The 22264-nt window shown below is 40.5% G+C and overlaps 1 protein-coding gene across 1 annotated transcript; it reads right to left on the bottom strand.

Moving 5' to 3' along the window:
- Positions 1-6731: 6731 nt before the first annotated feature.
- Positions 6732-21761, bottom strand: det1 (DET1 partner of COP1 E3 ubiquitin ligase). The gene is made up of 9 exons (XM_080861822.1): positions 21589-21761; positions 20648-20970; positions 20229-20495; positions 19925-20137; positions 19619-19842; positions 15641-15770; positions 12886-13076; positions 9508-9699; positions 6732-7569 (listed from the first exon to the last, which is right to left on the bottom strand). The coding sequence occupies exons 2-9, from the start codon at positions 20894-20896 to the stop codon at positions 7380-7382; spliced, it is 1656 nt and encodes a 551-aa protein (XP_080717948.1). The 5' UTR covers positions 20897-20970; positions 21589-21761; the 3' UTR covers positions 6732-7379.
- Positions 21762-22264: the final 503 nt, after the last annotated feature.

Below are 22264 nucleotides of genomic sequence, written 5' to 3'. Positions count from 1 at the left end.
TGTTTGTGTTATAGGGATGAAGACAAATCAGTGTTTGTGTATGTGTACGTGTTGGCACCCAACTGGGTGTGTCTGGGCCAGAAATGAAGTCAGTTAGAAATGATCTCCTACAGTCAAGCTGTGTATTTGTCTCAGCAGGGTGCCGGGCCTGAGGACTGTGTGTGAGGCATCCACCTCTCTCTGTGCACGTCAGAGACGGCTGTAGCGCATGAAGGTGTGTGTGAGCACACATCTACGAGCCGGGGGACACCCCGACCTTTCAATCAAGTATTAGCTGTCAATATTTGGACCTCCTTCCTGCTCCCCCCACTCATTAGGTGGTGGTGGTGTGATTTCATGCTTCTCACCAGGAGGCCTTCGCAAAGTCTCAGTCTGCTGTACAGACGGATAAAGTGCTAATTTGTGTGATATGAAATGTTGACACTGTTATAGTGTTATATGTTACAAGGAGGGACAATATGAGTGTGGTCAATAACATGACAGATGAAGGATATGAAAGGTGCAAAGGCAGAGGTTGTGTGGTGGGCTCTAAACCTCATTGATTTACTATATTAATTCAGAAAGATAAGCACAGACAGTAGAGACAGCCAGTTTCAAGAAGAACTGTCGGTTCACATTATCTATCTATCTATGTATGTATGATTATTTAGAGAAACCAGAACATTGTTACCACCTTATTTGCAAGTTATAGTTCTTTAAAAGAAGGAAAACATGGCTATGTAAGAGACTAAAACAGAGTAATACAGTTGAGAAATGCAGCAGTCATCTGCAGTGTAATAAAACTGTGGCCCTTCTCTCATCATTGGGCATTCAGTCTGCTCTTTATATGTCACAGGATAATGAAATCCCCTCCTGGTAAATCTGTTCTGACCTTTTTTCCCCCACTCACCTAGTATCCATATGATTATCTGTTCTTTTCTTCACCAGCCCGCTGATGTTTTTCACCAGTCTGTAGTAAACTTGAGCCCCACGTTCAAGTGGCTGCCTCCTTTGTTTTTTGGCATTCAAGCTTTTCAGTGGAACACAGCATCAGGAAATTCGGTCCAGGTTTCAGACTGTGGACGTGGTCATTAGATATATGGTGTGTGAAACAGAACAAGAACACTTATATAAATAAAATTAAATGCAAGTTGTGTCATAATCACATCTGATGTCTAAAGTTTGAAGTTGAGCTCATTTGAGAGGCTCCATAATTAATCAAAAAGAATATTTTATTTTATATATTTGAAATTGATATCTGTCCACTAATCAATAAAAAAGTAGAGAAAATTATTCCTGAACCCAACTCAGTACTTCCAAGTTTGACCCCAAATTACAAAAATTATCTATCTATATTTATTTATTAACTTTAAAATAAATTATCCATAAGACAGAAAATATGATATTTCTTCAGCAGATCTCCAAGCCCATTAAAATATCTATCAGGTTATAGAACATACAAATAATATGAGTCCACTGCGTCCTTCACATTACAAGCTAACTCCTGATAAATTTTCACACAGTCCCTTAAATAACATGTCTAAACGTAAACTTTACAGCCTCTTGCTATTGCTAATTATTAGCCTGTCAATGTGCACCATGGTGACTTTGCTCAGAAAGGTGCAACAAACAGACTTGTACTTCACACAGTGCTGTTCATATTATAGTTATGACTCAGAAACACTAACAGACTTTGAATGTGCTCAGTAAGTACAGGGAGTGCAGAATTATTAGGCAAATGAGTATTTTGTCCACATCATCCTCTTCATGCATGTTGTCTTACTCCAAGCTGTATAGGCTCGAAAGCCTACTACCAATTAAGCATATTAGGTGATGTGCATCTCTGTAATGAGAAGGGGTGTGGTCTAATGACATCAACACCTTATATCAGGTGTGCATAATTATTAGGCAACGTCCATTCCTTTGGCAAAATGAGTCAAAAGAAGGACTTGACAGGCACAGAAAAGTCAAAAATAGTGAGACATCTTGCAGAGGGATGCAGCAGTCTCAAAATTGCAAAGCTTCTGAAGCGTGATCATCGAACAATCAAGCGTTTCATTCAAAATAGTCAACAGGGTCGCAAGAAGCGTGTGGAAAAACCAAGGCACAAAATAACTGCCCATGAACTGAGAAAAGTCAAGCGTGCAGCTGCCAAGATGCCACTTGCCACCAGTTTGGCCATATTTCAGAGCTGCAACATCACTGGAGTGCCCAAAAGCACAAGGTGTGCAATACTCAGAGACATGGCCAAGGTAAGAAAGGCTGAAAGACGACCACCACTGAACAAGACACACAAGCTGAAACGTCAAGACTGGGCCAAGAAATATCTCAAGACTGGTTTTTCTAAGGTTTTATGGACTGATGAAATGAGAGTGAGTCTTGATGGGCCAGATGGATGGGCCCGTGGCTGGATTGGTAAAGGGCAGAGAGCTCCAGTCCGACTCAGACGCCAGCAAGGTGGAGGTGGAGTACTGGTTTGGGCTGGTATCATCAAAGATGAGCTTGTGGGGCCTTTTCGGGTTGAGGATGGAGTCAAGCTCAACTCCCAGTCCTACTGCCAGTTTCTGGAAGACACCTTCTTCAAGCAGTGGTACAGGAAGAAGTCTGCATCCTTCAAGAAAAACATGATTTTCATGCAGGACAATGCTCCATCACACGCGTCCAAGTACTCCACAGCGTGGCTGGCAAGAAAGGGTATAAAAGAAGAAAAACTAATGACATGGCCTCCTTGTTCACCTGATCTGAACCCCATTGAGAACCTGTGGTCCATCATCAAATGTGAGATTTACAAGGAGGGAAAACAGTACACCTCTCTGAACAGTGTCTGGGAGGCTGTGGTTGCTGCTGCACGGAATGTTGATGGTGAACAGATCAAAACACTGACAGAATCCATGGATGGCAGGCTTTTGAGTGTCCTTGCAAAGAAAGGTGGCTATATTGGTCGCTGATTTGTTTTTGTTTTGTTTTTGAATGTCAGAAATGTATATTTGTGAATGTGGAGATGTTATATTGGTTTCACTGGTAAAAAATAAATAATTGAAATGGGTATATATTTGTTTTTTGTTAAGCTGCCTAATAATTATGCACAGTAATAGTCACCTGCACACACAGATATCCCCCTAAAATAGCTAAAAATAAAAACTACTTCCAAAAACATTCAGCTTTGATATTAATGAGTTTTTTGGGTTCATTGAGAACATGGTTGTTGTTCAATAATAAAATTATTCCTCAAAAATACAACTTGCCTAATAATTCTGCACTCCCTGTATGTCCTTACTGCTTCTATAGGAATTAAGAGGGTAAATATATTAACTAATTATAAGCAAGTATCACCAACTCTGTAAAAGCAGAACTTTTGGCACTTTTCTGGTCTGGATCATTTAGTTGTGAGTTAACACAATGTCACAACCTGGGAGTGGATGTCCCAGCAAATTCACCTCAACACCAGATTGTGCAATACTCCCAGAAAGTGTAACAAACAAACAACAACTAAAAACATGTAAATTTAAAATTACGGGCCTCAGAACATGTTAAATGTTAATGTTCATGACATTACAATTAAACAATAAAGGAAAGCCTCTCTGAAAAGCAATAGTTCGGTTTACAAAGTTGCAACTGATCAAACCACAAAACGTCTGGAACAATGTCCTTTGGAAAGATGAGAGCAAAGTGGAGATGTTTGGCCCCAGAATATGGTCATCGAGTCATTGCAGTCATTGAGTCGACCATGAGCTCCTCTGAATACGAAAAGTATTCCTGAGAAATGTGAAGCAACTTGTCTGACAGCTAAAGTTTGGCCCAAATTGGAGGACAATGATCTCAAGCAAGCAGAAGGACTGAAAAGTAAAAAAAATCGAGGTGTTGCAATGGCCCAGTTAAAAGTCCAGACTTCAACCTGATTGAAATGTTGCAGAACCTTAAGAGAGCTGTGCATAAATAAATTCCCACAAACATCAATGAATCAAATCAACGCTGTAAAGAAATTCCCTCACAACCAAGTGAAAGGCTGATAGTAATACAGAAAACAATTACTTCAAGTTATTGCTGTTAAAGGTGGTTCCTCAAGCTACTGAATCATGGTGTGTATGGTGTGTACTTAGTTTTTCACAGGACTGCATAGAGACCTGTGAAGAGTTTATTTTTCACATGCCTGTATGATATGTGCAGTGAGCTATGTTCTCTTTGACTAACAGCCTCCCGGGCTGAAACAGGACCAGACACCATATCCATCTTTTCTCATGCACCAATTATCTCATTCCTCCTCTACATGTCAGTTACATTTTTGCAGTTCTCTAAACCAGCTGTGCATATGTGAAAGTCCCCACACTTGTAGTTCACAGCTTTTTTCCCTGTCCTGTCAAAAAAAGAAGGAAAAAAAAGAAAATCCAGCATCCGATTGCCACTTGTCAGATTTCAGATTTAATCTTTGGAAGTTAAACTAACTCTATCCTTTTAGTTAATTATTTACCATTTAGCCATCAATCTGTCCAATGCTGTATTAATTATTATAAGCGAACTATTTGAACCATTTGTTAAAATCTTTTTAGTTTTAACAATGTATCCATTTTTTTTATTTTAAGATAAATATCTCACCATTTATTAATATATTACCTGCTGTTGCTGTTCTTCTCATTTATCCACCAGTAGTATAGACATTTAGGGATTGAGTGTGGAAGGAGGTGTACAGTCCTAAAACATTTAATGAATTGGAAGCACCAATTTTGACCACAAGCAAAGTGGAGAACTTTGTATGACGATTACTACCATATCTCTGGTTTGGCCTCAAATCTACCTGAGCTATTAACTCCTATTTGCTCTTAGGTGCAACATTTTTAATAGTTATCAAAGTTTATAAGTTCTATTTTGCATATTGAACTTTGGAATCCGTCGTTGTGTACAGTCAGGCATCTTCAAAATGTGTTTTAAACTTCAAGTTTTCATTCACACTTGAGTCCTGTGAAGACATGAGGCTGGTCCAGTTCAGTTTGAGGTGCAAAACGTGGTTTAAGGGCAGCATCAGGGTTACATCACGAGTTAGAAACAAAAGAAAGAACGTACTCTGGAGTGATGGAAACACATCTCTGTGCATGAATTTCCTAATGCTTTCATAACATCCCAAAGCGCACACAGCTTGAATCATTTTTGCTTTGATGATGAGCTAACAAAATAACATCACCTCAAAACAAAAAATGTAGAGAATCTGGTCGTTGTGCATCTGTGACTGCTGTGAACCACACTGAACATGGAGTGAAGGGCTCAGATTAAACAACAGAGTAACGCACAGTGCTGCACCAGCCTGCACATTTTCACTGGGTTCTGCTGTCCGAAACATTAAATGCAGCTGTGTGCAGTTAGATCTGTGAAGACTAGTGCTGCAACAGGAAACACTTAGGATTGTGGCCTTTTCTGGATTACATTGGTTGCGCTGTTGCCTAGACAACAGTAATTAGAAAAGACTAGGTTACCAAGCAGAGAGCGGTTATGTTTCCTTAGCAACCAAGGTCAGGGAGAAGGCTCTGTGTTTACCTGATTCTGAGGAAGGAGACAGATACAACACATCTGTCATTGTAGTAAGTACTGGGAGGCGTCAGATTCATGCAGTCATCTATTTTCCCTGCTTGCACTGAAGACTGTAACTTTAGCACCACAGTAACCTGACTGCTTTTTAATTCATCTGTGCAGAAAATAGAGCTTGCGTCAATTTCCAGCCTAACTGTCAGTGCAAGCTTTAAAACACACGGAGAATACGAGGGGGAAGGAATCTGTTACGAGAGCTGAGGAGAGCACACATTGTGTCCTCCTATATGTAGGCCTGTGTGTGCCCGCTGCGTGCTCTTCCTGTAATTAGTTGATTATCACAGCTTGTCGTCACACACAAGCTTACACAAACACGCTATAATGACAATGACATAACACAGCCTCCTTAAGTATCAGTCTACCGTTTTGTCACTCCTCTGCTCACTGCTTCTATCATCCATCTTCCCTTTCCCTCGAAGCCCTTTTAGTCCGTCTGTCAGACAAAGACACACACACACAAGCTTCCCATGTCCACGTGTAACCAGAGGCTATGAGAACACTTAATCCCTCAGCACCTGCTTTCCATACTACTGTGACCTCTCCGCAGCTGGCTCGGTGTGTGCCTTGTTGCCTTTACATGTTCATATCAGTGCCAGGAAGGAGGAGAGAGGTGTTAATTAATTTGCATATTTGTAGATTTGTTTGTATCCGTGCATTTTAGTGATACGTTTAAGCTTAAAAACATGGCCAGCGCTGTAGTGCGGAGAACAGATGGAGTGGGTATAACATGGCATCGTTATGATCCCATACAGTGCAGCAGAACAGACTGCAGGGATCAGCTTTTCAAATTAAATATGATGACACTTACACTGTGTCCTGTCTGCTCTCTGTACGCAGGTCCAACGAGTGCCAGCATCACTTCTGGTGCTTTATAAAGCCTCTAAAGGCACAGCTAGTTAAAAAAAAAAAAAAATTGTTCAGGTTTAGAGATGAAAAAGGAAAAAATATAGAAAATTTCATTTGGAGAAACGATGCAGATTACTTGTTTCTGCACTCTAAAGTGTGTGAATAAATGAATTCATATAGAAGAATCTGAAGCAAAGAATAAACAGGGCAATTATTTATAGGGGACAATAACGCTGCTTAAATCTACACACACACACACACAAAAACACACACACACACACACACACACACACAAAAACACACACACACACACACACACACACACTACCCAAAATGTAGATCATTTTATTGCCATAAAATATATACAAACAGTAGCATGTAAATTAAAAAACAAACTGTAAAACTAATCTAAAATAACATGACCTCTTTCCACATCCATGTGAGGAAAAAAAAAAAAGTTTTCTTGACTGCTGCTCACCGACTGGATAAGAAATTCGGACCTGAATGTGCACAGCAGGAAAAAGAAAACACCTTTGGTTCCTTCTAAGAGGTCCGGCTACCTACAGCTCCCACCTCAGCTGCACATCAATCACTCTCTACACATCTCCATTTACACTTATTCCACCCTCTCCTCCCTACAGGTCGCTCTTTGTTTGGTGGAGGAAGGGGCAAAGAGAAGGCAAAAGGGAAATGGCAGAATTGCAGCCTTCTCACCGAGAGAGAAGAGGGGCTGAGGTGCAGTGAGTGCTGCGTGATGGCAGGGGAAAGAGGAGAGGAACAGTGGTTTCCATCAGGAGAAGAATGCAGAGAGAAGGCTGCTGATTTCTCTGGAGGAGGAGACGGCGACTAAGAGAACAAAGTGTTTTGTGCCTCCCGATGGAGGACATGTTTGTTGTATTGTCACCAGTAGCTGCTAACAGAAGCCCAACAGGCCCGCAGTTTATCTCCAAGTGTGAGTCCATTTTTACGCCAGCTCCTCACGCACACACGTGTCTCATGTGGAAGTTGACCACGTACTCTGCGTTGGTGCGCTGGACAGAAATGGCAAAGGGTTCAAAAGGGTGGAAGGTGAAAGCGACCAGGCGACGCACAGCGTGATTAACCGGCCGTCCCAGCAGGCCCGCCTGGATCTTAAACTTCAGCAGGCCGGAGTCACGTGCATAAAATCTGGTGGGTCAGAGATGAGAGACACAGAAGCGGCGTTAAACTCATTTAGTCCAGTCTCTTCTTTTCTAGAACGCTCTATGATGAAAATCCAAAGTATTGTTCTTTCATCTTTTTTGGGGAGCAAGCGGCTAAGACTATGACTGATTAACCTGTCAATAATTTTGCTAATCAGTTGATAAGCTTAAAAAAAAAAAAAAAAAAAAAGGTGACAAATGGCCCTAATAATGGGTCAGGCAATCATAGCCTAGCTGTGAAAACAACAGTGTCCATTGCTTATTTCAAATGACTTTAAATTTCAGTGAATGTTTCTTCTGCACTTGGCTCCAGTCTTACTAAGAATTGACTGGTGTGACAGCATATCACAGCTCAACATTAAAGAATTTAAAATTTGCTAATTCTCATATTTTTTGAATCAAAGTGTCTGATCTAACAGCGGTTTTTATAACGGCACGCACATCACCGCATCCAGCGCCTCTAAGACAGAAGCTACAACTGAACGAAGCTGGTTATGAAGGCACCTCTACAACTCTTATAATTATTGGCCAGAGCGTGCCAGTCAGCTGTTTTTAATGATTTCAGTATAGAGTGCATAACTGAAAATGATTTCATACGCTGTAAATAATAACAGTCTGTTACATTTTGCTGATAGGTCAGTGAATGGTAAATCTAGAGAAATGATGCGGATGTGATTTTAGCTCTAAGTTCTCCACAACAGACATTTTGATGTGTAATGACAGGAAAAACACAGGTGTAAGTTTGCTACTGCTGCCAGCTCTGGTGCTCTCTAACGAATGCCAGGTGAGCTGAACGGTGCTGGTCTGTTAGCACAGGTCCCACTGAAGGACACCAGGCTCTCACTGTGGCCTCATGGAGTTTGTTTCTGACAGTTTGGTCAGACACATGGCACGTGAGCCGTCCGTTTTAGGTTATTATGTAGGGGTCTGGTAGTGCTGCTCCTCGCAGAAAAGAGCAAATACTGGTTTCTGCTGCTGTGTTGATGGCCTTCTATAGCCCCAACAGCTCCCTCTTGTCTCTGTATCCTTGCATTTCTTCCACACTGTTGAGACTATGATAGGAAACAGAGCAAACCACGCCATGCTGGAGGATCTGAACTACCTGGGCAACCTGCGAACCAGCGAAAAGCAGAACTGGAGAAAAATCAGTCAGGACATATAAGGACACCGCAGTAGTCTATGGCCAGCACCTGCAAAGCCATTGCCTTTTTGTGCGTTGCCTGTTGCACATTCTGCAGTGCACCTGTTGTCACTTCATTTACTCACACAGGTGAAATGGGCTGACAATGATTTATGGTTTCTAACCAGACAGATTGAGATCCCTGAGCCATTCCCTTTTTATCTTGAGTAATGTTTTATTTTCACGCCTATGTTTTCATTTTATTACTGGGATATATAAAGATAATGCCAGTGGGAACAACAAAAATGGCCTCAAATGATTATTTTTTTCTAAACTAACAAAAAAAGAAATTTACCATGTGAGAAGTTTTGTTAAATTTTCTTTCATATTTTGGTTGTTTTGCATTTTTCCAGAACATTTTATCGAAATCGTTGATGTTTAATTTACAGCTGATTAACCATTTAGTTAAGCGACAGTGTGTCCTCCACATCACTACCCAAGTTTCATAGTCAGTAAGGCTGCTGGATTACGGCACAAAAACCACCATCACAATTATTTGGTCAAAAAAATGTTAATCTCAATTGTTTATCACAATTATTTATTACGTTTATAAACACAAAAATGTCCTTTGGCACTGGATTTCTTTAAATATGTAAATGAAAAACAATCAGGATAAATTAAAACAAGATAGTAGTGGAAATCGCAGTCAAGAAGGAGAAAGCCTAATTTCTGGACATTAATTAGCATGAATCGCGTCACGCATTAAGATTACAAGAGGACTGGTCATCCTGATGAAGTCCATACCTGATGGGGTGGTCTCCGCAGGTCTTAGGCCTCTCCATAACTGACACCCACTTGTCATCATAGCTGAAGAGGGAGAGGTCGAGGTAAGGGCTGCTGCTGTAGGACTGTGCGCTGATGGGCAGCTGACCCAGCAGCCGACGCACCGCTTCGGTATGGCCGCCATATTTGGCATTCACAATAGTGTCCTTAAATCTGAAGCGGCAGACAGACAGCTCAACATTAGCTGATCCTGAATTGTCTCGTTTCCACTGCAGCTGAGTTTATGTGCAAATTCCCCATTTATTGAATAGATTTCCATAAATGGCATTTAAAATAAAAAACACTTTTCTGAGAACTTCTTATAAATTGTAGTCTCCAAACTCTCACTATATATTTCCAGCACTCAGCAGTGACTCAGTGGTCTCACTCCTCCTCTCTCCCTTCACTCTTCTAAGCTCGGGATCCATATTTTTCAGACGTGCTCTCACTTTGTTTCATACTACATTATCTCCAGTCTTACCGGCCTGTCTGTTTCACTCTACCTGGCTTGTGCTAGACTGAAGCCCTCTGAACTGGGCTTCACTGCCAGTAAGTAGAGATGGCACGATACCACTTTTTTATGTCCGATACCGATACCGATATCATAAATTTGGATATCTGCCGATACCGATATGAATCCGATATAGTGTTTTTTAATCAACAAAACTGTTTTTTAAAATATCTTGCTGCATTTTGCAAGTCTGCAAGTTCATACTCAAGTTTAAAACAACAACTACACTAAAGCTATTCTGTTATACCTGTATACAAAAAAAATATTTCATAGTTCAGCAATACTGATCAATCTAATAAACTTAGACCTACACCATCCTCCCTATTCTGGTATTTTAAAGAGTACTTAGCGTAAATATTAAGCAACCTAACTAATAGGGTTCCAACTCCTAGCAACAACAAACATAAATAAATAAAAAATAAGGAACCACCCCTCACGCGCCACCTCATGATGCTTAATCGACGTAATCAACCTTAATTTGATGCAGTGTGAAAAAAAAATGCACAGAAATCAATTATTTTTCAAGAAATATTAAATAGATTCAACATCTTTCTTCAACAAAATTGCAGACTGCACAGATGGTACCTTCCCAAAGTAAAAAGTACTATAGCTTACTAGGGTATATATTAGACTTAATAGTCACTATATACAGTAATTGACTTCTATTCATTTTACATCAAATTAAAACTTTGGGTGTCAGATAATTATTTATTAAAAGCTCGACATTTTAAATGAGAATAAGAAAGAAAAGTATGTCTTTGTGCCCCCTTTTCCCTGTTCATGCCCTATCGGCCCCCCTGGCTAAACTTTGCTAGATCCGCCCCTGCACAGTTACCAGCGTCAGCTACGTAGAAAAAGATCCTGGAGTAGAAAGTAATATTAAATAAATTCTAACAACAGCTTATCAAGCTTAAACGTGCTGCTGTTGTTCAGCCGCTGGTTTCCTCTTTCTGGTGCAAAGTGGGCCAAAAACAAACAAGAGAGACGGACTCGCGACAGAAAAGCCGATCAGCTGATCATTTAAGCAGTTTCACGATTGAAGTAGCAGCCGGAGAGCGAGAGGCAGTCGCTTGTTAAGCTTAACGCAGGAATGCTTTACAAACATTCAGAGATGGACTTACACACTTGCTTTACTTCTCTCGGGGATAACTTTGTCGGAGATGAAATGCCGGGTTGCTAGCGAAGCTCCAAATGCTATCCAGACCACCAACAGGTCCGGCATGCCACAGCCGCTCTATCACGTGATGCATACTGCTCCGACTGCTAACGTTCTGAGGTGAGTTACAGCGTGTTGCAAGTTTTGCGAGGTGCTTTCGTGATATTTAATGGATCGGATTACATTTTTTATTTTTCTCCGATATCCGATCCAGTAATTTAGGTCAGTATCGGACCGATACGTAATATCGGATCGGTCCATCTCTAGTTGTAAGTGGTACAAATCGGGTTTGCGGAATGTGCTCACCAGCTTTCAATTTCTCCCCTCCTCCTGTCTGACATCAATTTTCACCACTCTAAAATCCAATTCTGAGCTCTTTTCCTCACTCAAACTATCCTTTATCGTCTCCTCCTTCTCCAGCGCCCTTCCTTGCCACCCCATTCTGCTTTACCCTCCACAGGAGGATTTTGTCACCTATGCTGGCCAGTCAAACCACCAAATTCAATCACAGTTCCTCCAGCCACACTAACCGTCTTAATGTCTTTCTTCTATATCCAGATTAAGTCCTAAAACTCCTTTCCTCCCTCCTTTAGGCGATCGTTGCTGATCTGCTTCACTTCCTGACCACTGTCTTAAAATCCTCCCTGACATTTGATGCTGTGTGGCATTAGGAACATCTGTTTATAGCTTGGGTTTTGAAGACAAACATGAATATATTTGGACTAGTTGTCAGCTAATGCTAGTAAGCTTGGTTAGCAGCAGTGTCCACAGATAGCATTATGGGTACATAACACAGATAGTGGCTAATTAAATAAAAATACAAATAAAAATGTCATGACACGTCCAGAGACCTGATTCACAGCTTTTTAATGCCAACATTACAGCCTGGAACAAAAAGTGGTTTTGGCCTGTATGAACAGTTTCTTCCTTCATAACAACTGTATGGTGGGTAAATGTCTTATACACTGACAGAGAGCTGTAGCTAATAGCTCGTAGCTTGGCCTCATCTTCATTAATGTGAGTCACTGAACTGGTTGTATTTGTACTGTTGGTGCTTTCTGGTATCTTTCTTCTCTTCTTTGATCCCTTGCTGGCATTAGGTCTGGATCGACTCATGCGCTGCTGTGGGTGCCAATGGTTGTCGAATTTCCTTCACAACCCGTTTCCATGCATTGCGATCATTGGCCTGGCCTCGTCGAGATTTATTCTGCAATCTCTGATGTCATCTTCTGGTATATTATCCACCAAATAATACAGCTTACTGTGTGGTGCAGTTGTTACTGTTGTCTGTTACTGTGTCTCTCTGTTAGACCAATACAATCTGTATTCGCTAACCAGGCACGTTAGAAATAGATGGCAACTTAGCTATCTAATGCTAGATGATCTATCATCATCTTGTCCAAAATATGGTTACTTCTGGTTATAGAAGAAACCAATATGGCAGTGATCAAAATGCTAAAAAACAGCTCCAAGAGTCCAAAACTAGATTGTGATGGTATGGTGGCTTATGCCGTTTTATATATACAGTCTAAGGTAAGAATCTTAATCTTAACTGAAGCCTAATCTGCAAGACTCACTTTGGCAGAAATCTTCAAATGAGATAAAATGTAGTTTTTGGCATTATGCACCGACTTTGTTAATCATCACCATGTGGCTACTTTTTCATCATTTCACTTTATTTTTTAGTCGGTACCTTCTCTGGACCTGCCGTGCGTAGTTATTTGATGAAGCAGAGCAGGGGAACTGGACAGCTTGGCTGTGCAGGGTAGCATTTCTGAACAGGTCGCAGAAATTCTCAAACAGCTCCAGCAGCTGGTCGGAGGTGTTCTCGAAGACAGCCAGCACCTCCGTGGACACCATGTTGTACACAACAAAGAAGGATGGCTGTGAGAGATCCAAACAGGGGAGTGGAAATTTAGAGAAACACAACAAATCATTCTGTAATTATTTACTTTAATTAATTTAATCGGTAATTAATACTTTGATGTAGCTATGTTTTTCAAAACCATGATCAAGGCCTTTAATGGAGAGAACAAAAAAAAAAAAACATAGTCAGACACGAGACATTCATTCTAGCATCATTAAAGCTTTGAAAGCTTCAGCATGTTTACATTACAGGGTCACTGCAAGTTGAATATGGCAATGTTTATAAAGTCTTCAAGGTAGGGCTGCTCGATTATGGCAAAAATGATAATCACGATTATTTTCACTGAAATTGAGATCACGATTATTTGACGATATTTATTTAACCCTTTAAGACCTACTATGGAACCAAGTCCACCAGAGCTTATATATATATATATATTTATTTATTTTTTTTTTTTACATGCTGTAGTGCCATTTGTGGGAGCATTTCAAGTTGCTATACATCAATACAACTGTTATAGCCCATATTTTAATAATATGTATGCATTAAGTCCATAGTAATTACATAAATTGCAAAAAAGTGCAATAAACTACAAAAAAAATTGAAAATCGCTTTTGTTTTGTTTACATATATTTCTACTTGGAGAAATTTAAGAGGTTTATCCCTCAAAACTTTAAATACAATAAAGTTGCAAAAAATAGTTTCCCACCACAGGAAATTTATTTTGAGTGTCTTCATAGTTTTATTTTGGAGATACACCAATTTTTATATACTGCAGGAAAAACAAAAAACAATCCTATGATGCAAATTTGCAAAGAAAACAGCATGTGCATCATTTCACTGTGGGAAGTGTTACGAACAGCTGATCGGATCGGCAAAGCGTGTTTCTGGAATATTATGTTTTTGTTCCTGCAAGCGCTTTTTATGCAATTTTTGCAAAGCTATATGTGGAAGGAAACCATGACCGAGGACAAGCTGATGGCATAAGATGTAAGTACAACTCCTCCGGTTTCATATGCAAAACAAATTATTGCGCTAGCTTACACGGTTCAGGTTCTACAGGGATTTAAAAATAGTTAGGCAAAACGGAGCGTGCTGCTCTGACCGGCTTTAAAGGGTTAACAATGACTTTAAAAAAATAATATAAAATAGTGTGCAACACCACTGAAGTTTTTTTTTTTTTTTTAAACTCTCTTTTCAACCAACGGCAGTCACTCTCCAAATAACTTCTGCTTAGCTTTCCGAGCTTCCCTCGGGTCCTCTTAATCAGCGGTCTCCAACCTTTTTTGCGCCACGGACCAGTTTATGCCCGACAATCCGGTTGTTCAGTCTGACGTCACTAGCCGTGTCTGGGTCTAAACTCCGCTGCAGGTCCATATATCAAACGATCACTATGGCATTACTGAGAGTTGAAAAACTGTCTAAAGTATTTCATCTTTAATAAAATGATCAGCCTTCTCCTCTACCAGGTGTAACAATTGAGTTTAACATCCAGGCATCCATGAAAACGGAATTTATGACATTTAACGGAGTTAGAAGTTAGCAGGGAGTTAGCTCGCTAGCTTCTATCTAAATACAATATAGCATGTCCTGACTGCGGGGTTTTGGAAACAAATTAAAACGTACAGCTCTGCTATCACTTCCAGCATAAATGAAGACAGAAAACTAAACAGCAGTGACGTTTGTAGGGTTACTGAAGTTGGGCTAGCTGGTATATAATGATGTGCTACGTGACCGCTAGCGACACAGCTATGTTAGCATAATATAAACAAGCTAACTTTTTTTCCACTCGATAAAAGTTAATGTGAGTGTTCTCGGTGGTCAGGAACAAATGTAATCGCATGGCAGGATGCTGTAAAAGGACCAAACTTCAGCCAGGAGAACAACTGAGATAATCCATCCACAATACGAGGTTAGTCATTCATATACTGCTGCATGGGCTGGGCTGTAGTTACATCGTAAGGTTTTAAAAACTGAGCTTAAATAAATGATTAGCGGTAATAAAAGCCGAGGGAGGTCAACAGTGGTCGCTGACTGTTTTAGGAGCTTTTTGAGATCAAATAGAAGAAAATACATAACATTAAACATGTTAACAACACAAAAGCCATATTAAACGCAGACTACTTTAGACCCGGAAGTAGGATTCGTCGCGTCATCACTGAACAACCGGATATTTTCACGGACCGGCCTTTAAGGTGTCGCGGATAAATGAGGGAGGGGCTAATAATCGGCTCAGTCATTTTTAATGATCGTTGAAAGCCCAGATCGTAATCGTGATTAAAATTCGATTAATTGAGCAGCCCTACTTCAAGGGTAAATTAAAAATGGCTGATTAGCTCAGAAGTCAAATGTGACATTTCTTGAAAATAAACTGAGCATTAATTAGGTCTATTTGTTGCCACAGTGAATTCAGAACTGAACAGAATCTGTAGGACAAGCGTATCCTTGGAGACCTGAAAGAGGAATTCCTGTTACACAGCACAAACAACAAAGGACAGAGAGAGAGAGGCTGGGGAAAGCAACAAAGAGAGGAGAGGGAGGAATTCAAACTCAGATCATATTTTCTGTGTGCTCTCTCTACCTGCGAGGGGTCGGTAACTCTGAGCGTGACCACGTCTTCGCTGGTGTATTTGATGAAGAGGTGATGCTCATCCAACAGCTGCATCTTCCACATCCTTAAACGTTTCAGCTGATCAAAAAACTGGAAAAACCTGCGAGAAAAACCCCAAAACAAACAAACAAGGAAACTTACATGCTGGATGGCCTTTAATTAATCATAGATGCACAGTGGACAAAATCATGAAGAGTTTCAGTGCTTCAGCAGTTAATTTACTCACACAGCATTACACAGAAAATAAGATAACACTAAATAAGCTGAGCTGAAAAACCTTGCCAATTACACAAGTCAGAATTTTGCCAAGCAAATTTAATTTAACTTTTAAATATGAATATTTGTCTGCTCTTTCTTTCTTTTTTTAAATTTAACACAGTCACCATCTTACACTTTATTAGACAGTAAATGTGAAGAGCCAGAGAGGAAATTTTGGGTAGAAAAAGAAGTGGACTGGCATGCAGTAAAGGTCACACGAATACGAATTAAACAGATATATGGCATGTGTGCCATGTATGTATAAGGCCGCCCCTACTTCTTTTTAAATCTGTCTGGCAATCAGAAAAACATGCATGAATTCAGTGATAGCCTGATTCTGTCTGAGTGTTTTTCCTGTTAAAAGGGAGTTCTTCCTTCACACTGTCCCCAAGTGCCTGTTCAAAAGACAAATGTCTGATTGTTGAGGTTTTCTCTCTGATATTGTAAGATCTTTGCTATACAATATAAAGCGCCTTGATGTGACTCATTGTGAAGAGGGATATAAACAAATCACAGGAGCAATGAGGGAGGTGTTCTGGTAGAGCAGGGCGATATGACCAAAAAATATTTATCGTGATATACATTTGAAAATTTGTGATAACGATAGAACTGACGACATAATTGTCACTGGACAAAATATTTTACAACTCCACAACTTTATTTAAACAAGCAGCTGTTTTTTGTGCATTAAAGTAATATAAAAATTTAACAGTGCAAACGCAAATTCCTTGCTGACAGTTTAACCAAAAGGCATTTCCAGTGGAAACTGGCCGACATATCCTCAGCATAACCATGTATAATATCCACTGAGGTTAAAAAGAAGTTATACACACACAATACGGTAATATTATGTTGAAGCACAGCATATATCACTCCGCGAGGCTCCTGCCTATGATAGCCGTAATGCTCCGACAATCCATCAAGCGGTGCGGGTTCGTAGCTCAGCAAAGTCGTACTAAAACATTTGACAGATTTTCGAGCGCCGTGTACCACATAAAATCGTTTCGAGGTCAGTAAACACAACCAGAATTCATACATAAAGCACACGGGATTATAAGGGGCACTGTCGATTTTCAGAAAAATCAAAGGATTGATTTTAAGTGTGCCGTATTTTCCAAAAAACACGGTAATGACGACGGCCCGCTAGCATGCTCTACCAAAAATTGTGCTTTGTTGTGTATCTGACGGACGAAAGCTAAACCAGTTCCACACTGAAGTTGCAGCAATTTTACAAATCAATTCTGGTTCATCTGTTTCATTCAACGATCCGCTTTTGCCCTCCTCATTCTCCGTCGCCGCCATGCTTTTTCTGCCATGTGCATATGAAAACAAAGGCCCTGCGCGTTTGACCCATATTCTATCGCAATATTTCATTTTCTTATCGTTGCCCAACATTATACCGGTATAATATGGCCCAGCCCTAGTTTCTGGGAATTATAGTATACATCGAGTGTACAATGGCTTTACTTTTCAGATCAGAATCAACATCCATGACTTTGTATAAAATTCAAAATGGAATTGACAAACAGATGAAAATACATGCCAAGGAACTGGAGATAATTGTGTCACTCTGTGACAGCCAAGAGATAAGACGGTGCTGTTTCAGGCTTCAGATTTGAGCTACAGCTGATGATTAGTTTTTCAGTACTGACTACGACTCAAATCAACCACTTGATAGATAAAGTTTAAAAATGCGCATCACAATTCTCCAAAGCCATACATACCATTTGATTTTAACGTTGAACCAAAATTAAAATACCCCCAAAATCTTTACTCTAAGTTAATCTAAGATTAAAGAAATGTTCTCATTAGAGAGCCTGGAAACAATCATAAACATCTATCACAACCTGTGATGACATTTAGTACAACTCCGTCTGCAGACAACAAAGGCTTTCTTATTCGTCCATACAGGCATAGAGATACAAAATATGGCAACCAATAATCAAGAAAATTGAATTATTTTTCTGATAATGGAATTTGAGTTGATAATTACATCCAATAATGTGGAGCCTCCTCAACATCCGGCTGAGCATCTGATTTTTTTGCCTCTCTCTCCTCTGCCATCTTTTGCTGCCCATTTATAGAAGGGCGGAGTGCCTCGCATGCATTGAGGACATAAGTGAGTGAAGAATGGCTGGAGTGAATGACAATCGGGCTCTTTCTCCATATTCAGCAAAATCCAACACTGAGAGATGGCACAAACAATTTATCGTTTGAAGAAGAAGAACATAAACACGGCGAGTCCTATACTCGCAGCTCCTTCTACATCCACCTTTGGTGTGCTTTCCCAGAAGTAGATGCAGAACCCATAAACAACATACAAGCAAACACACCCATCATGAAAAGTGCGTACATATGTCAGGATGTCAGTGGTGCAGTTTGAGCTTTTGTTGGCAGAGTTAGGACCAAATCTAAGGAGGCAGAGAAATAATTTCAGACAGCCAACTGTCCTGGAGCAGAATCTAGCTGTGTGTCTAAGGTAACATAGGATTATAACAGCGTTATTTTACCATTTCCATATCAATGTATATTCAGTGGCAGTCCGCATTTTGAGTTATAACTGCGCTTGTTGCCAAATGCAGTGGTCTGATTGGTCCGATTGGTTTATTCGCATATTGAAAGGATAAAAAAAAAAAAAAGCCACAAATTTGTTCTTTTAAATTATGCAGTTAGTGTGAACAGCTGCATTAGGAACAGGTGAGTCTGAAAGATCTTTGTGACACACAAAACATTTGCATGATTTTTTAGTGTCCGTGTTTAAAGGCCTCAAGGCTCTGTCAGCATATTCAATTCAATTTTATTTATACAGCGCCAAATCACAACAACAGTCACCTCAAGGCGTTTTATATTGTAAGGTAGACCCCACAATAACACATACAGAGAAAAACCATAAACCAAAAACAATCATATGACCCTATGAGCAAGCACTTTGGCAACAGTGGGAAGGAAACAGGAAGAAACCTCCAGCAGAACCAGGCTCAGGGAGGGGCGGCCATCTGCCGCAAATCCACGGCAGCATATCCACATAGATATACATTTTTCCCTGTCCACATTTGTATGCCATTATTCTCCACAACAAAGGTTATTTTTTATCAGATCTTAAATTATGGAGCGGTCCTTAATATTTGGCTGTTTGGATATAAATTAATTGGGTCTAAATATTGAAGTATATACAATATCAGATTGCCCTTGAACTTGAGCTTGACATCCCTTTCACTCAAAAGTGCCTAATCTTGCTCTCCTAGCAGTGCACAGCAGCATTTTCCCCACATACAAACTTAATAATAAATAAGCAAATAGCAAATTACACTTAGCGGAGATTCCACCTCTACTGTCTAGAAAAGCAGCTCACAGTTATTCACCCCCTCTCGACATCTGCTACAAGTTAGACAACCATTTTAACCACAACCAGGTGGAGATCTGATGCCACCACACTCAGCTTATCAAAACTGCAGAACAGGCAATAAAGTTTGAGTCTGTCAACAGTTTGACAACATATTGGAGAAGAAGATTATTATCTCTGCAGGAAATGCTGCACAGGAACAGGAAGCTCTCCACCCTAATGTTTTATGTGGCTGAGGATTTAGTTTTAAGTTATAAGTAAGTGAGTACTAGAGATAAATAACTGTAAAGGGCTTTCTGTCACTATATGCAGTTCATTCAAGTCGACTGATCCAACATGATCACTACCTCCTCTTGGCTGTGGCGCTGCCGTCCTGCTCTGCCCTCCTCCAGAGGTAGACCAACAGTCTGTGCTTGAGGGAGTTGATGGTTTTGTCGGTGTACAGACGGGCGAAGCCTGGCTGATTCTCAGCTTGAGTTTCCGTATAAACAGCTGAAAGAGTCAAGAGGTCGTCCTCATAACAGAACCGACCGATAGTCCTCACATCCAGAAAAGTTCCGTCTGGAGTCACCTGACACAGCCACAAAAGCAAATTATTAACGCTTTATATCACAGACTGTCCCATCACTGCAACATGCTATTTAAGCACTCACCTGGAAGACATGGATGGTCTGCTGCTGGACCGACAGCACAGCCAGGATGTTCCTGTAGAGGTAGAGGCCCTGGTTGTGTGACAGGATGATTTTGTCACACTTAAAGGACCTGGTGTCACATAGCCTACCAGTGTGGAGATCGATGATGTGGAGAGAGTAGTCTTCTAAAGGAGACCGGGGGTTGGGAGTCACGGATTCATTGTTGCGGTACACCTGGTGGGAGAAATGTAGATGAAAGGAGCAGCAGGAGAAAAATAAATCATTTCTGCATCTTCCTTTTTTAAATTTTTTACTAAGCTGATACCTCAAAGAAGAATGGGGGCGGCTCCTCGGGAACATAAACAGCCGATCCGACAATGACATAGCGGCAGTCGTCTGTGAAGAGGCTGCACTCCCGGTTCAGGTGCTCTCCATTCGAGGCCACATTTGTAACGTGGAGCAAAGAGAAAAAGCGCTCAAACAGGCGTCCTCGTATGTTGAGGGAGCGCTGATCGTTGGTGGTGAGAAGAGTCTCTCCTTCTTGGCCTCTAAGCAGATCCTGAGCTGCCTGGCAGCCTTGGTATTCGTATATCTGTATGATGAACAACAACAACAATATTTTCTGGTGAATTTCGTATTTCAACAGACTGTGTGAGTTACACTCTGGACCAGATGGAAGATAAGAATCACACAAGATATTTGGTTTAGGGAATGTGAAATAATAGAGGGTTTGTCTCCTCTTACCTCTAGGGAGGTTTGGTCAGAGGAGAAGGCGATAAAACAACGTCCATCTGGTGAAAATTTTCTGAGGAAGCAGGGTGGCTTCTCCACATTAACCACAGTGAAGTTGGGGAACAGGTTCTGGTGGAAACAGCGCACTCGGTACCAGTGAGCTCCAGGTCGACCGGAGCAGATCCTACGCTTCTCAAGACGATGGACCACATTCTGATTTTGGATGCGTCTTGGTTTCAAGGTTGGGAAGTCCTCATCCATAGTTGTCTGACTCTTAAACCCCCTCACAGTAGGTAGTTGGGTTGTTAGCAGTTACAGGTAAGCAGCTACATCACCTGTTACATGTGTGTTTTAAGGGAAAGTGAGAGATGAAAGTGTTAAATGGTTTTGATATCTGTCAAAGTGTCAAAGTTTTAGAGATGGCGAGTTTTACTTTTACATGTGCACCTGCTATTATGACAGAAAGATAGACTATAGCAAACTACGCAATCCAAGAACTTGTAAAACCTTTAAATTTTCTTCCTGTCTTCATGTTCAGGCCTGTGAAACAGACTGTGTGAGATTTTGGAGATATATGCCCAAACTAAAACAAGAGTGATTATTTCACTTTAACATCCACGTATGGCCCATACCATCAGTAGCTGTCACATTTAGGACAACACAGATGGTTAACAAAAAGCAAACTTAACAAATGGGTCCTAACATTTTAAGAAAAACATACGACATATAAAGAATGGGCTAAGTTAAGTAAACCATCTGTAAGACATGGTTTCTTCTCTTTTTTGCGCCTTCTTTGAGCCTTTAACGTAAATTGCGTACCTGGACGTTTGATAAAATGATCAATAAAAATAAACTGTTGCATGTCTAAAAAGAAGCTTTCTGTCTTCTCCAAGTCCAGCAGCTTGTGTTAGCAACAGCGTTAAGTTTGGCTGACGAGATCGAGTTTAACTTACCTCCGAAGCGTTCACAACTAGCCACCAACGTGAGTCTCCTCTTATTCGCATACGCTAAAATAATTTCATTCAGCCATTGTAACCTGCCACGTTTCTCCAAATCCCAGAAAGCCCGAGGAGTCTCTGGATTCATGAGCCGCTGTGCTTGTTGTTAGACAGCTTATCAGGAAACGTAGAAGAAGACCGCAGACGCCAAAGGGCTGCCATTTAAAACAGCGCCCCCACGTCCTTCCAAGGTGAAGGAGGATATTGCAGTCTGTGACAACGAGGGACTGCAAAGAGTATTGTGCAAAGCTAATCTTTGACATGGCTGTAGTGATACTTTTGTACAGTGTAGAAAACTTGCTCAGATCTTTGCCCTAATACAGATGTATTAGCATACATGAAAAGCTTGAAAATTATTTGGTTTTTAACAACTTTTTTGCAAGACTCTAGAAAAGAGAATGTCATAACCCTCTAATAAATGTAATGCAGTGTACACTCATTGACATTTATTAGGTACAAATCGCTAATACAGGGTTGGGCCCCCTCAGAACTGCCCTAATTCTTCATGACATTCTTCATGACACAGATTCAACATGGTGCTGGAAACACCTGAGAGATTTTGGACCATATTGACATGATAGCGTCACACAGTTGTAGCATTTTTATTGGTAGTACTAGCACATCAGTGATG

The sequence above is a fragment of the Rhamphochromis sp. 'chilingali' genome (genome assembly GCF_963969265.1).
Source record: "Rhamphochromis sp. 'chilingali' genome assembly, chromosome: 2".
Lineage (NCBI taxonomy): Eukaryota > Metazoa > Chordata > Actinopteri > Cichliformes > Cichlidae > Rhamphochromis > Rhamphochromis sp. 'chilingali'.
Note: the sequence above shows the minus strand (reverse complement) of the source record. Positions and strands in the feature narration are given on the sequence as shown.

Excerpts from the sequence above, each read along its gene's own strand:
- det1 (XM_080861822.1), bottom strand. The coding sequence starts at position 20,896 with ATGGATGAGGACTTCCCAACCTTGAAACCAAGACGCATCCAAAATCAG. Across the intron at positions 20,496-20,647 it reads CTGACCAAACCTCCCTAGAG|ATATACGAATACCAAGGCTG; the intron begins GTAAGAGGAGAC and ends TTCATCATACAG. Across the intron at positions 20,138-20,228 it reads CGCCCCCATTCTTCTTTGAG|GTGTACCGCAACAATGAATC; the intron begins GTATCAGCTTAG and ends TTCTCCCACCAG.